Source organism: Melanotaenia boesemani, chromosome 3 (assembly GCF_017639745.1).
Source record: "Melanotaenia boesemani isolate fMelBoe1 chromosome 3, fMelBoe1.pri, whole genome shotgun sequence".
Classification (NCBI taxonomy): Eukaryota; Metazoa; Chordata; class Actinopteri; order Atheriniformes; family Melanotaeniidae; genus Melanotaenia; species Melanotaenia boesemani.
The window spans coordinates 21,032,565-21,046,144 of NC_055684.1; the positions used below are offsets into that span (position 1 = coordinate 21,032,565).

Below are 13,580 nucleotides of genomic sequence, written 5' to 3' on the forward strand. Positions count from 1 at the left end.
TTCAACAAGATTACATCATAAAAAAAATTAGAAGTACAAAAAGAGTGAAGCCCTTCGCCAAACCATAGGGTCACTCACCTGAGAAAAACCCCAAAAGGCACAACAGCCCACCAATGTCGAATTATAACATCTACTAAGATGTCATCATCAATATTTTTTTTGCCAATGATTCTGGGCCTTCTGAATCCCAGATGCACAGAATATGTGGGCTAATCAGCTTCTGATGAATTAGAAACTGTAATGGCAAAATTATCCCCACCTCTCAATAGTAAAGACTAATTGAAAAAAAAATCCTGGATCCAGATGGTAATCCAGATCGCCTCCAAAAACATATTATTCCACTTATTCCTTTATTTCATTTCTTACATTTCCAGAAAATTTAATCCATCCATAACTTTATGAGTTTTGTTGCTAACAGACAAACTATTGCTGCTGAAAACATTATTAAAAAAAAAATCAACAAAAGCAGAAGAATGAATCTAAAACAATCTTTGGCTGTGCTCCAACATATGAGCGAGGAAGATTCAGATGGGGGAGAAACGATCAGCTCCTCTTACTATGACCACATCAGAAATAGACAAGCTGCCGAAGCAGTCACCTTGAGATGCAACTAGAAGATGGCCTGTTGCAGTATTTTATAACATTTTGGACAGGGCTGCACTGAATGCATGGGTCCTCTACTGGAGCTGCATCAAAGCCAGAATGACCCGGCATGCTTTATTATTGAGCTCTCGACATGCTTTACAATAAATCAAAACAAAAAAATACTTGTCCTGATGAAGACTGTTTAATTCAATAGAGTCGCTCTAAATATTATTTAAGATCCTGTCTCACAAAACGTGTTGATGTGAATAAAACCAACAAAGAATTTTGTATCCATTTTAAGCCATAATGTGGCTATAATGACGTTCGATTCCGCTTGTTCCGCGATGGACATTAATGTTTTCGGTGTAACATTGGAGCAGGAGAAATACTCCGTCACTTTCTCCCTGGAGGAGGTGTTTCTATCTTAACCTCCCTGGATGTGTTAGATTTTCAGCTTGTTGACAGCGACACTGAAAGCAGCTATGACATGCCGTCATGTAAATCAGATCAAACAACATCAGACTAGTTTTTTAATCAAAACACAAGGTATAAACTTGTTCAGTAAGAGAGGGAACCTTAAATGACTTCTGTTGTGACATGACACTATAGAAAATCAGATAAAAAAATTAACTTGACCTTCTAGCAGGGGCAGTGGGTCTCGTTGGAGGGCTTGGCATGAACAAAACTCACTATTCTGCATTTCTTAGTGAAACTCACAACATTCAACATTTTGAATAAACTAAAACCCCAGTTTCAACATTAGTAATCATTACATGGCAAAGACTATTATTACAATTTTTTTTATTTGATCTATGATCTATCTATGATATTTTTCGCAATGAAATATGTAGTTTCCACATTGAAATAATCTTTTTTTTTTTTTTTTTTTTTTACTGAATTTTGTTCACTTGTGTATCTCATGCAACTGTTCTTGTATTTATACCTGAGTGAAACTTAAATCATTCAGCATGACAATTTGTTTATATCTTCTCAAAATATGTCTCTGAAGAACCAAATATAACTCACTGACCTCATCCTGGCAGTACTTAACATAGAAAAATTAATTAAAATGTATAAGAAAAAACAGCTACTCAAAAAACAGTTAGCAAATAAAATGGACTGGAAAATTATTAGGAACTTGAAAAAAACCTGTATGACATCACTTCAGCTTGCTAATGAGAATCTGTTGAGTTGAATACTGAAAGCTCCCTTTAATATTGGAACACAGTCAAGTCTCAGCAAAAATAGTTTACACACGTTTATCACTGTGATTTTGAAAGATTGAAAGATTTAGATGACTTCCTGTAGGGAATGGACAATTCACCATTTGTCATATTTTTACATACAAAATGTTAAAGATTTCAAACACAATATACATCAGTGTCATTCAAAATCTATCATGAAGGAACAACTCTTCAGTCCCATCATTTTATTTCTCAGACAAAAACCATAAAACTTCATCTTCCCTTCGATTATTGCATTCCACTTCCTTCCACCTCTCAAACTGCTCCAAGGAGAAACTTCAGCAGCTGATTAACAATATGATGTAAGAGCAACATGATAGCTTATGAATATATAAACATGATTATGATTCGATATGCACTTATTTTAGAATCCTTACAACCTTTTGAAATTTCCCTGAGTTATTCCTTTCATATTTGTATGCTCACAATCAGCTACACACACCCCTGCAAACACAAACACCTCCATCTGATTCTGTATGTACCTCTGACAGGCTGTAATCCAGCTATGTAATGAAGGCTGTAAATCAGCACCTTGGACAGTGCTAGGCAGGCAGAGAGAAAGAGAGCAAGGGGAGGGGGCCATTTTCAGCACCGGGGGCTGCGGACAGCGACAACCTCTGACATGCCTACTTACTCGAGCTGCCCTGCATAGTACTGATGACTAAACAGAGTTATTCAGGTTGTTGCACAGCTGGCTTAGCAGAGCTGTGATTCAGATGAGAAGGATGATGGGGATGGGGTGTGTGTCAGTGTGTATGAATGAGGTCCTATCCTAAGATATGCTGCAACTGCAGAGTGACAAAAAAAAGAAGGAAAGAGAGATAGGAAGAGAATGAGGGGGAGAGAAATGGCGAGGGATTGAGAGACGTGTTGGGAGGAGGCAGTGAGGGGGACAGTAATCCACCTCTCCATGGATCTCAACGCAGCTTTGTGCACATTGCATACATAGGTTATAGCTGTGCATCACCCCGGGAAGAAATGAAATGGGACAGGCTGACAAATTAAACATTCTGACATCTAAATATAGCTGGAGAGGCAATGAGCTACAAGCACGCACACTTCTTATTACATTAGCATGAGCTCAGTCTGAGCATATCTTTTAACTTTAGAACACTATCCAGTACTTTACATTCATGCACGCATACATGAGCCAGTAAATCCAATAGTGCTAAAAGAAAGAAGTAAGATGCTCAACCAGTCGTATCAGCTTAACACTTCTGCATGGACTGCAGCTTTATGTCAAGCTTGGTAACCTGCCTTCGATACTTCCATACTTAAAATCAGACCTCTTGCATCCATAGTTCTTAGCACATCACTGTAATTCCCTCCTCAAAAAGAAGAAGAAGGAAAAAAAAGAGAGAGATGCCTGCATTAAGTTAAATATTCATGTTCCCAGCACTGGTCTATTTTTATCATTAGCCCTCACAGGTAGGAGAAGCGTAGTGTTCTCTCATCTGCAACCCGCCTCTTCAGTACATTCCTTTGAGTCCAGGACTGACAACAATAGGGGGATTTGTGCATAATGAAGAAAGGGAGAGATGAAAAAGTGAAACAAATTTGAAGAGCAAATGTGCGGAAAAGAGGACACTGAGTGAGAGTCCTAAGAAAAGGATAGGTGTAATTTTAACATGTAGCATAGCATCAAGTAATGCTGCTGTTATGCTTTTACACCAGCAATTCTAGCATTATTCTCACTGTAAATTAGACAACGACTGGAACACTGTAGCCAACCCTAAAATACCTGGGACTTGTAGTTCCATTCTGATTGAATACAGTTCTAAAATATGCAGTACTTGTAACAACAGGTTCAATGATGGCCAGGGCCTGTGAGGATTTTTGCTACCTGGTGTCACAAACAACAGAGTGCTCTGCAAAAACCAGCAGCCTAAAGGTTCTCTCCTGAAAGCCTGCACTGAATGAAGAGACGGGGGAGTGAAAGGGATTGGATGGAGGGCTGATTTTGACAGCTGGGGGTGATGGGATTAGCAGCAATGATGACTTGGTATCTGTAATTGTGAGTGGCTGTGTGTATATGTATGCATGTGGAAATGTCCATACCGACAGTCTAAAATGTGCCATATGTGGTGGGAATATTTATGAACAGTGGATGCTTTACACTGTTTGTGCTTGCATGCATGTTTATTTATGTGTGTATGTATTAGTGAGTGCATGTGATGGGCGAAACTGTAGTATCCTTATGCTTACAATCCATCGTATGAAGTGAGCCCATTACTATTCTTGTCACAACAGCCTTGCAGTAAGAGCAGCAGCAGAGGATGCAAGCAGGCCAACCACTGTACAATTTAACATTTACATTCACACACACCAGTGCTTGTCATACCAGTCAGGCTGCCTAAATCTGCACCATTTTTTTAACTATTTTTGTGCAACATATAATTACTCTCCGTATGGGCTGTTGCGTGGGCAGACCAGCACTCAGCCTGCATGTCATGCATCGCCATGTGAATTTTTCTATTTATGCATATCTGCTCATGTGTTCAAGTGACCGCGTGACACATCCCATCACTCACCCTGGCTTTGCGCTCCCCCGTCCCCCTCCTCAGTGTCAGTCAGGTTGTTAAGCATCCCGGCTTCTCTCTAGTACTCTTCTTCTGCTGCGGAGCAATGTCACCGATCGAGCTTTCGGTGGCTCTCCCTGCGCTCCACGTACTATGATTCAGCCACAGAAATTGCAGGGATGCAGCGCAGAAAATATGCCAGCCAGTTCCTCCTTACTGCTCTTCGCTCCGTGCAGCCTGTAGGATGCAACGAAGAGAGGCAGTGGAAGAGAGAGAAGGATTCCCCCCTCACCCCCCCCTCGCTCTGTAGATCCTCCTCTTGACGTCTCTTCTCTGGCTTGTAAGCGTGACTCTCTGTTGCTCACTCTCTCTCTCTCCAGAAGGAAAAGGAGGAGCAGGAAGGGAAGGAGGAGGGAAGTGGGAAGCTGCAGGAGTTTACTAGATGATGGAACGCCTCAAAGCTGGACACTTGCTCTTCCTCCTTCTTAATTTCCTTTTACTATGTCTTTTTTTCTGCTTTTCTCGCTTCTGATGTCGATCTAACGCACTACAAAAGCACTCCCTCTCCACTGCTCAGATAATGTTGCTCAGTCATTGTAGCAGCCAAACTGATTGCAAATTCAAGCAGTAGTGTGATTTTCTCTGTATCCATTTCTCCCCTCCCTCTGTCTCTCTCTTTTCATCGCCCCATCAGACAGAACGGTAAACTGGAGAAACAGAATTAAAGTGGTTTGAAGAGCGAACATGCTTTTGCCCCGCTGCTCTGATGTTTGTCGTCCACAGAGGTGTATTATGCATCGACTTCTCCTCCTCTCTGCTTCATAATAAGCTGCAGCGCTCACGCCTCACTTTAATGTCAGATGGAAATAGATCCTCTTATTCTTTCAAGGGATGAACAAGCATTGTCAGCATGTTATGCAAATTATGATAAACATGAAGAGCAATGTGCTCAGATGCACAAAAAGAAAGACTCAACATCAGCAATAATGTGCATCAACAACTGGTCTTCTTTATCGTCAACATTTGGTCTTTTTATCCATGCATCTTTACAGTGTAGTGATGCTTGGTTCCAGCTGAGAGGACCTGCCTGCTGTATTGAAGCCTCACTGTCAATTAAAGCAGCCTCATTTTGATCCATGCAGATTCATTTTGATTTGGTACACTGTGTACTGTGAGGAAAGATGTGTGTAGCATGAAGACACAGCATGTGTGCTGTTCTTTGTGTGTTCCAGTGGTTGTAATTCTAAAGGAATATGAAAGCAATTAATCTTGGGTAGTCATGTAGCAGTGATGCTTATATTTTGTGTATATATATATATATATATATATATATATATATATATATTTAATTATTTTTTTACATTTTTTTAAGGTTAAAATAAAACTGCACACTATGCTCCAGTGAATTAATTTATTACCATTGTCTCAAATAAAACTGGTTTTGTCAAGGCACAATTACCTTGACAAAGAACCAATACCTTGAAGCTTGGTAATAAATTTCTACACTGAGCTTTCTGTTCCCTCTTTTTGTTTATTAGCACTCACATCATAGCCAGCAGTTTGTTTGAAACAACTAAAGACTGACAAATTACATTTTAATATCTAGGGTAAAGGAAATACAGGATGTTCAGAATGAAAAGTAAAATAGTAAAATGTGCAGAGGAATGATATTATATCTGATTTTTGGATTGCTTTATAAGCATTTGAATGTAAAACAGGACATGTGCATTATTGGCACTTTGTGATGTAGCTCTACTACATGGATCTGCTTCACACAATGAATTCTGATTGTATTGTAAGGACAGCCCAGGTAAGACGGAGATGTACAAGTAGCAGAGTAATAATCCATGGTCCTGTTGGCATGTGAATATGTCCTGCAACAAGCACTACTGACTATAGACTTATCATTTACTTAACAATAATTGGTTGTTACCATCATTTGGATTTGTGGATGTCAATCTAAGCCCATATAAAACATATTTTGTCTCCCTTGCAGGACTGAAGCAATATATCTATAAAAAAAAAAGAAAAAAAAGAGCATAACAACTCATCCCTTAAATGTTTTTATTTCGAGTCTGTAGTTTTCTTCAGAAGAAAGGATTTAGTAAATAATGAAAATTCTGACAATCCTCAGGTTTAAGAAGCCAGTTTTCAAACAACCCACTAACACTGGTAGCCTTTATCAGTTTGGTGCCATTTAATAACAGCTATACACTATACAACAGCTCTCCCCTGAGTTCTCTGATGTTAATCTGATGTTGACTCCAGTCTTATTCCTTTCTCTCCAACTTCTTTTTTTTCACTTTCTCCGATAATGTCCTCTTTGGTTTCTTTTCTGAATCAACCATGGTGTCTTTGAACCAGCCAGTGTGTTGATATCCAATTGCTAGTGTGGGTCATGGTGCCATAAAGCAAAATGCTGGTGTAAAGTGATGCCCAAGGACGAAAAAAAAAAAAAAAAAGTTATGAAGAAGTATGGTTTCTCACCCTTGGGACGCAGCTGAGCAATGACAGCTCTGCACAAAAAGGCAAGATTTCTCTCTGCTGGATCATCACTAACTTTTTCAAAAAAATATTTTAAGTGATCTTATGAAGATGCTGTAGTGAGGCAGAGGGGGTGCTGCTGCCTTCATTGGATTTTGCCTCAATGTTTTGCAATTTGATGACGCATGCGCGGTGCAGCTCTGTGGTGGCTGGTGTTGCCAGATTTTGTGTTTTTCACCTATATATTAAGGTCTTTTTACAAAGTGTTTTAGCCAGGATTTTGCCTGGATGCCTCCATGGAAATCGGGCACTCATGTGTGAGAGAACGCCATTCACAAACACCAGAATGAGCACACTCACAATAACGTTCATCAGACAGAAATACAGTACATTCAGTTCACATTCACCCAAAATATGAATGACTTCATCAACGATCGTTCAATGAACTTGTTCAGGTACAACACTGATGACAGTCGTCCTGCAGTGTGACCACTGCTCTGATCGATGTCCCCTTACCAGCCAAGAGGAAAGTATAGCCCCATTTCCACTAACGGGTCTTAGTCGATACAGGATGGTTTGGTTTGGTAAACCCTGATCGCTGTTGTGTTTAAACAACAACCGTTACCTGGTAAGCGGCGTATAGGCTGGATAAGGATCATTGCGTCACCTGCTGTACATAACAGAGTGACAACAAATAGGGGCGAGACGCCTTTCTGGAACTATAACGAAGAAGAACGTCACAAGTAACAAAGGATGTTTTTAGTGTTCTCTTAGTCACAAATTTCACAGGAATTGATGATTCTTTCAACAAATCAGTGAACTGTAGCATGTCAAGCTTCACCCTTTTGGGTCAGATCGGTATGTTTGGGACCCCACCGGATGGGTCCCAAAAAGGTTGGATGGGTCAGGTCAGATGTTCTGGTAGTTTTTTCCTGTGAAAACATAAAAAAAATGGTACCAACCCATCTTGTACTGAACCGGACCCACTGATGGAAAAGGGCATAAATGAACAACAAAACAACACGAAATGTGTAAGTGGAAGCAAAAGGAGGTTAATGCAACTTGTGGAATTTATCTGAACAAGTGATTCTGGTTAAGCTTTGCCAGTATGATGTGTCCCCCATTTCAGATCATGACAAGACCAAGAAAGGTCCCTTGTAGAAATAGGGGCGTCACTATTCAGTCTGCCAACTCGTAAAATGTACTTGATGTTAAAGCGATGCCTAGAATCTGTGTTACACTTCACAGGCTGAGCCTCCTTTGATTTAGCTGGTGTCATCATCTTACACCGCATATATCAGTCATAATAGTATGGACAAGAATATTAATTGCCTGTAGTGAACTTATACAACAGCTAGAATCACACTGTATAGCTGCCTTTTAAGACACTGTAAACTCTTTACCTTCTCTGACAAGCATCTGTGTAAGACTTAAAGCATTGAAAACTGAGCTTGTTGACTTAAAGGTTATTAAGACTATCAATCAAATTTATTTAGAAAGTGCTTTACATCATGACACAATTTATGCACATTAAAATAAAACAAGCCTTCACACACAAAAGTATATTAAAGCAATTTTAAAACACCCACCTCATTATAATCTTTTTCACACACAACCACACATGCACGCACAAACACACACATACTCAAAGATCATGTACACATTTCCCACCCCGCCCACCCCTACCCCATTAACTGCAGTCCCTCGTTACTGTCCCTTGGTTGAATGTAGGTATACAAATAAAAAAATAAGAATCTAGCTTGACGCTTGATGCTGCTGTGAGGAAACGATATCTTGGGGATCCATTTACACTGGAAGCCAGCCCACCCATGACTACAGAGGGTGCCACCACAAGGACCACCCTGACTAGGGCGGGCCAGAGTCCACACCACTGCCGTAGGACTGCAGTGCTGGGCAGTAAAGATCACCCAGAACATGTGCTACTGAGTTCTGGAGTGATTGTAGGTTGGAAATACTCATTATTGGAAGACCAGAGTGCAGGGCATTACAATAATCTCATCTAATAGAAATAAAAGCATACATCAGCTGCTTGCCATGCTGGCAGGAGGGAGAAATGGGCAGACTCTGGTGATGTTTTTAAGATAATAAAATGCTGTTTTTGTGGCATTTCTAATGCGTGGAATTAAATCCAGCTCAGAGTCGAAGTCATATAAACTTCATGTTTATTTATACCATGTATATCATGAACTTACACAAACATCTGGATGTAAGCTTCAAGGCTTGAATTATGTATTACAATTTGTTCTTTACTTTTCCCTGAGACTGGTGAACACCGCCAGGACTGCAGCTGAAAGAATGAGGCCAAAACTGTCCTACACAACGAAGAATACACCTGCAGCACATTTATTTAACGGGACTGCTGAAATTACAGCCTAATGCACTTGTGGCTTCATGATGAATCCACAAGTGCGCCAGGCTGATCACCAGATTTAACATAAACCATGAAACAGTCTGCAGCTTTTCCTTCCTGCCTTCAGGTGCAGCTGTGCAACATTTACTCTGTGTTATGTCTTTCATTCTCCCCAAATATGGGGCTAAATCTATGATAGATCATCTAATGCCAACAAGTTTTAGTTAACAATGTCCTTGATCTGGATTTACTTCAGCAACAGTACCACAGCACTACATCAATACTGCAAGTGTTTGCATTTCCCTCATTAAGCAAAGTTATCATCAACACTAATCTGTTTCTGCAAGGTATACAGTAAATGTCTCAGGCTGGACAACAAGTATTGACTGTGTGAACTACGTTTTTACACTGAATTCATAGACTGCTATTCCATGTGAGCTGGCTGGCTCAAATAAAAATTTATTTTGCACCAAACAAGCTGACGTTAGTCAACAGACTGCCAAATCGCTGCAATATTTCTTGATTGAGGGAAAGAAAGTGAGGCAATAAGCCAAATGTAAATTTGAGTAATTTCTTGTTTAACATGGTTAAGCTATCTAAAATCTTGTTTGACAAAAGTGACCTTGACATAGAGCAACGAGCTGAATTTATTGACGTTTTCTAAATCAATATATAAAATATACTGAATAAAAAAAAAATCAAAGACTGCTGTATGCTAACTAAAACTACAATGGTCCAGTCAAAAGGTAAAGTATCCTTTGCTTATATTCATTGCTATGAAATAGCATAAACCACCTATTACATTATCACATAGCAAAACACTGCCATGCAGATTTGTTTACAGTCAGCACATTCAATGTTGTTTACTGAATGATAAGAAAAGGAAAAAACTAATAGTGTGGCGATTGAATGGTAACAGATATGAACACAAAACAGGCAGCTGAATGTTTGAAAAATTATTTAGAGGAAGGGGATGCTCTGTGCTATTACTGTATGATTGTCAGAAACATCAAAACAATACCCTGACAAACACCATCTGAAAGATTAAATGTCAGAACAACGGCTGGATCTCAAAATGAACTCATGCCACAATTTGTAACATGTTACATTTAAGTTGAATGGCAACAATATTTTGAGTCTTTGGACTGCTGAAAGTAGAAATATAAAAGGAAAATGGAAGACATGCACAGATTGCAGAGGAGCAGCAGGACCTGCTGTCACAACAGCTGTTTTTCCCAAGTAGAGTATAAATAAACAAAAGGTTCAGATAAATCAAACCCCATGCATCCACTGATAAGATCAGATGAAACTGAAAGACAGTCTATCTTTTAATAACTGATTTTAAGAGGCCTTTCTGAAAAATTTCAGTGTTAGAAGAAGTCCAGGCCTTAAGGAAAATCTTCAGTAAAGGTTGAGAGAATTTTTAATGGTTGACTAAAAAGGATCAGATAGATGAGATACAACTTTCTTTATTGCCATAGGAGAAAATCATGTGCTACAGCAGCAATCGGCGATTACACTAATCAGGGATAACACTAACTCTGCACTGGATTTTTTTCTGCTAAGAATAAGTAGTAATAGGTCAGAAATGGTAAAGGCTGCAACAGCATTGGTGATCGATTCTTGTAAAACATAATGACACAAATGAATTGCCTGAACTGACAGAAGACCTCTAACTTCAACACAGCATTTCTGACTGTTTCAGTACAGATTTAAGGTTGCAGAACTAAGCCAAGTAAACGTAGGAACAAATTCAACATTTTTGGAGAGAAATCCAGGCTGTCAGGAAGCCTAATTAATGCTATTCAAATTTTCTGGGGTTATTATTTTGTTCACATTCTGCTGACTCACTGTTGCATGTAAAAAAAAACCTTGTTTCTTAAACAGCATCGCTTGCTGACAAGTTATCAGCATCTTGTCTGTAAACAAAGATGTTATTAGCACAAACCCTTATAACAATATTACACTGGCCAAAGGAAGTTCTCAGGTTCTGGATGCGAGGTTCAGTAAAGTACCAGCCACAAATAAGACTACAGTGGATGCACATGATACAAAACTAAAATTGAACACAGTCCTCTGGGTTTGTTCTAAAAGTCTGTAAAATTCCATGCACTAATGGCGTCGGTGTGTTGCAGTCAACATGCAATGTTGAGTAAATATGAATTAATTAAACATGGATTTTTACTTGGTCGGATACTGGGGTACAATATGAAGACAGAAAGCCGAAGATACAAGTTTTTTTTTGTTCCTGTCATGTCTTTCTTAACAGTACTTGTACTAATGATTTATCTTTGAGAAAATTATTTTCATTTTTTTTGATAAAAAAAAATAATTTGATGGGTTTCAAAGTCAAAAGTCAAAAACCATTTAAATGTTATAAACTTTGAGCAGGGCTCTAAACTGGGGCCAAACTGAGGCAATCATTGATGATTGGCATTTAACTAAATAAAGCCTTTTAAAAGGTTTGTTCTTAATGGTTAAACAATGAAGCAGGAAAAGTTGCAGAATACTATTAATGATGACATGTCAGGATCAAAAGAAGCATTTATGTTCAGAAAAGGGCTCACTGACCTTCAGCGACCATCTGTCATCAAAAGGATAAAAATTTGAGGAATGGAGAGAATGTGAAGTGAAAAGGAAGGGGCTGACGTTGTAGAGATACAGTATACACTAGTAGGAGTATGGAAGAGAACAGGGTTCAATTATGATAACTTTGAAAGGAAAAAGCTCTCAGTACATCCCCTACCAAAGCGGGTGCAAAACTGGTTCCATCCTGATCCTGAAATGCCACTTGATAGTTTTTTTTACAAAATCTTTTTAACAGACAATCAGTAAAACAGGAATAATCACATTGTGGAGAAAACTAAGTTCTGTTTTTATGTTGCAAACAACAAAGACTAAATTATTGGTCATCTTCTCCACAATGTGCACGCTCAGTAGAATAAAGTCACACCCACCTTCACTGCTCAGTGTAAGGCAGAAAATATTGCAACATTTTCAGTGTCAACATGTCACACAAGAAATGCTTCTTTGGCTGTGAGGGAAAGCTATATTTGTCAAATTCCTGAAGGAAACAACGATTAGGCAGCAATGGAAGGAGTTTGTTTTTGGTAACCAGCCACAGAGAGGCATCGAAGACTGCTGGGAGAATAAGGGCCAGTGTTGTGCTGAAAAAAGCACCCCTGCCGTGAATTGCACCCCCTCTCAATGAGCCTTACCAAAAGCCTGAACTAACCTGCTGATATGTATATATATATATATATATATATATATATATATATATATATTCTGGCAGCGCACGACACCGGTACAACGAGGGATTTGCGAACAGGCTTTAGCTGAAAGGAGGGTCTGTTCCTACAATCAGGGACTGCGTTTCCAAACCTGAGCCACAAGCTGTAAGGAAAACCGAATAAGTTTTGTTTTGCTTTGACAGTTAGTGTGTGAGCAAAGGTCAAACTAAAGGAATTAACCCACACTTACTTCACCCAATCGCTACCAGCAGGTAACACATGTAATGATGACCAGAAAGTTCAAGATCAGCACTGTAGATGGAAATGCTACAAACATAGCAACCAGGCTAAAAACACCCAGCTGATTAGCCATGTGTAACAAGAGATGTATATAGAGTGGATAGAAATACAGCTAATTATAATGTAACAATGCATGAGAGTGTTAGCAAATAGCATCATTACCTTTTCTGTTTCTTGGCCGCAGACGTTTTCCACCTCTGTTGGCATTGTGGTACATTTACCACCTGTACACCTATTAACAGAGGCATGTGCAAATATATAAGGGGAGTGAAGGACGACAAACAACGTTATATCGGACTATAGCTGGTAAGCAGAGTATTTACCAAACAGATACGTCCTGCTGCATTCCTTGCTGCGGGTGGCTGAGTTGTTCATTCTCATTTTTGAGGTCTGATTTTGGGCTCGAATATGTACGGCTGTGTTTTGTGTTTACATTGTTTACTGAGTATTTATATTACTTTGGTTTGTTCACGAATTCTGTCAGTGTCTCTATGATGAAAACAGTGTGCGCTCCCAACAACTACTCCTGACAGTTGACCAATCAGGGGCAGCCTGCATCGGGGAGAGGCGGAGCTCAGGGTGGATAGGTCTCATTCCACTTGTTTCTGGCAGAAGGTGATCTGAGGGCCTACGGAGAGGATCATAAAAATAAAGGGGTTTATTAAAAATTCTTGATTGATTTTTGCCCTTTTGGACTCATATTTAATTAAATTAGCCTGAAATTAACATAATAGAGCCACTTTAAGAAAAAAAGACTTGAAACTAGTGATCCAGGCTACAAACTCAAAACAAAAATGTTTACAAAGGTAAAGGTCCAGAGAAAAGTTGGGTCTGCATGCATATA

At 39.2% G+C, this 13,580-nt stretch overlaps 1 protein-coding gene across 7 annotated transcripts in view; it reads right to left on the reverse strand.

The window, feature by feature from the left end:
• The window catches only part of slc12a5a (solute carrier family 12 member 5a), a 171,665-nt gene that overhangs the window by 88,809 nt on the left and 69,276 nt on the right, over positions 1-13,580 (reverse strand). Inside the window, exons 1-2 of one of the 7 annotated variants that reach the window (XM_041981372.1) lie at positions 13,060-13,074; positions 12,899-12,968 (exon numbers count right to left, since the gene is read on the reverse strand). The exons of 5 other annotated variants lie outside the window; for them this stretch is intronic. In XM_041981372.1, the coding sequence (XP_041837306.1) occupies positions 12,899-12,953 (55 nt within the window). In that variant the 5' untranslated portion in view covers positions 12,954-12,968; positions 13,060-13,074. Of the gene's footprint in view, positions 1-4,360; positions 4,629-12,898; positions 12,969-13,059; positions 13,075-13,580 lie in introns of those variants that run through there. One more of the 7 variants, XM_041981371.1, reaches the window with a different exon arrangement.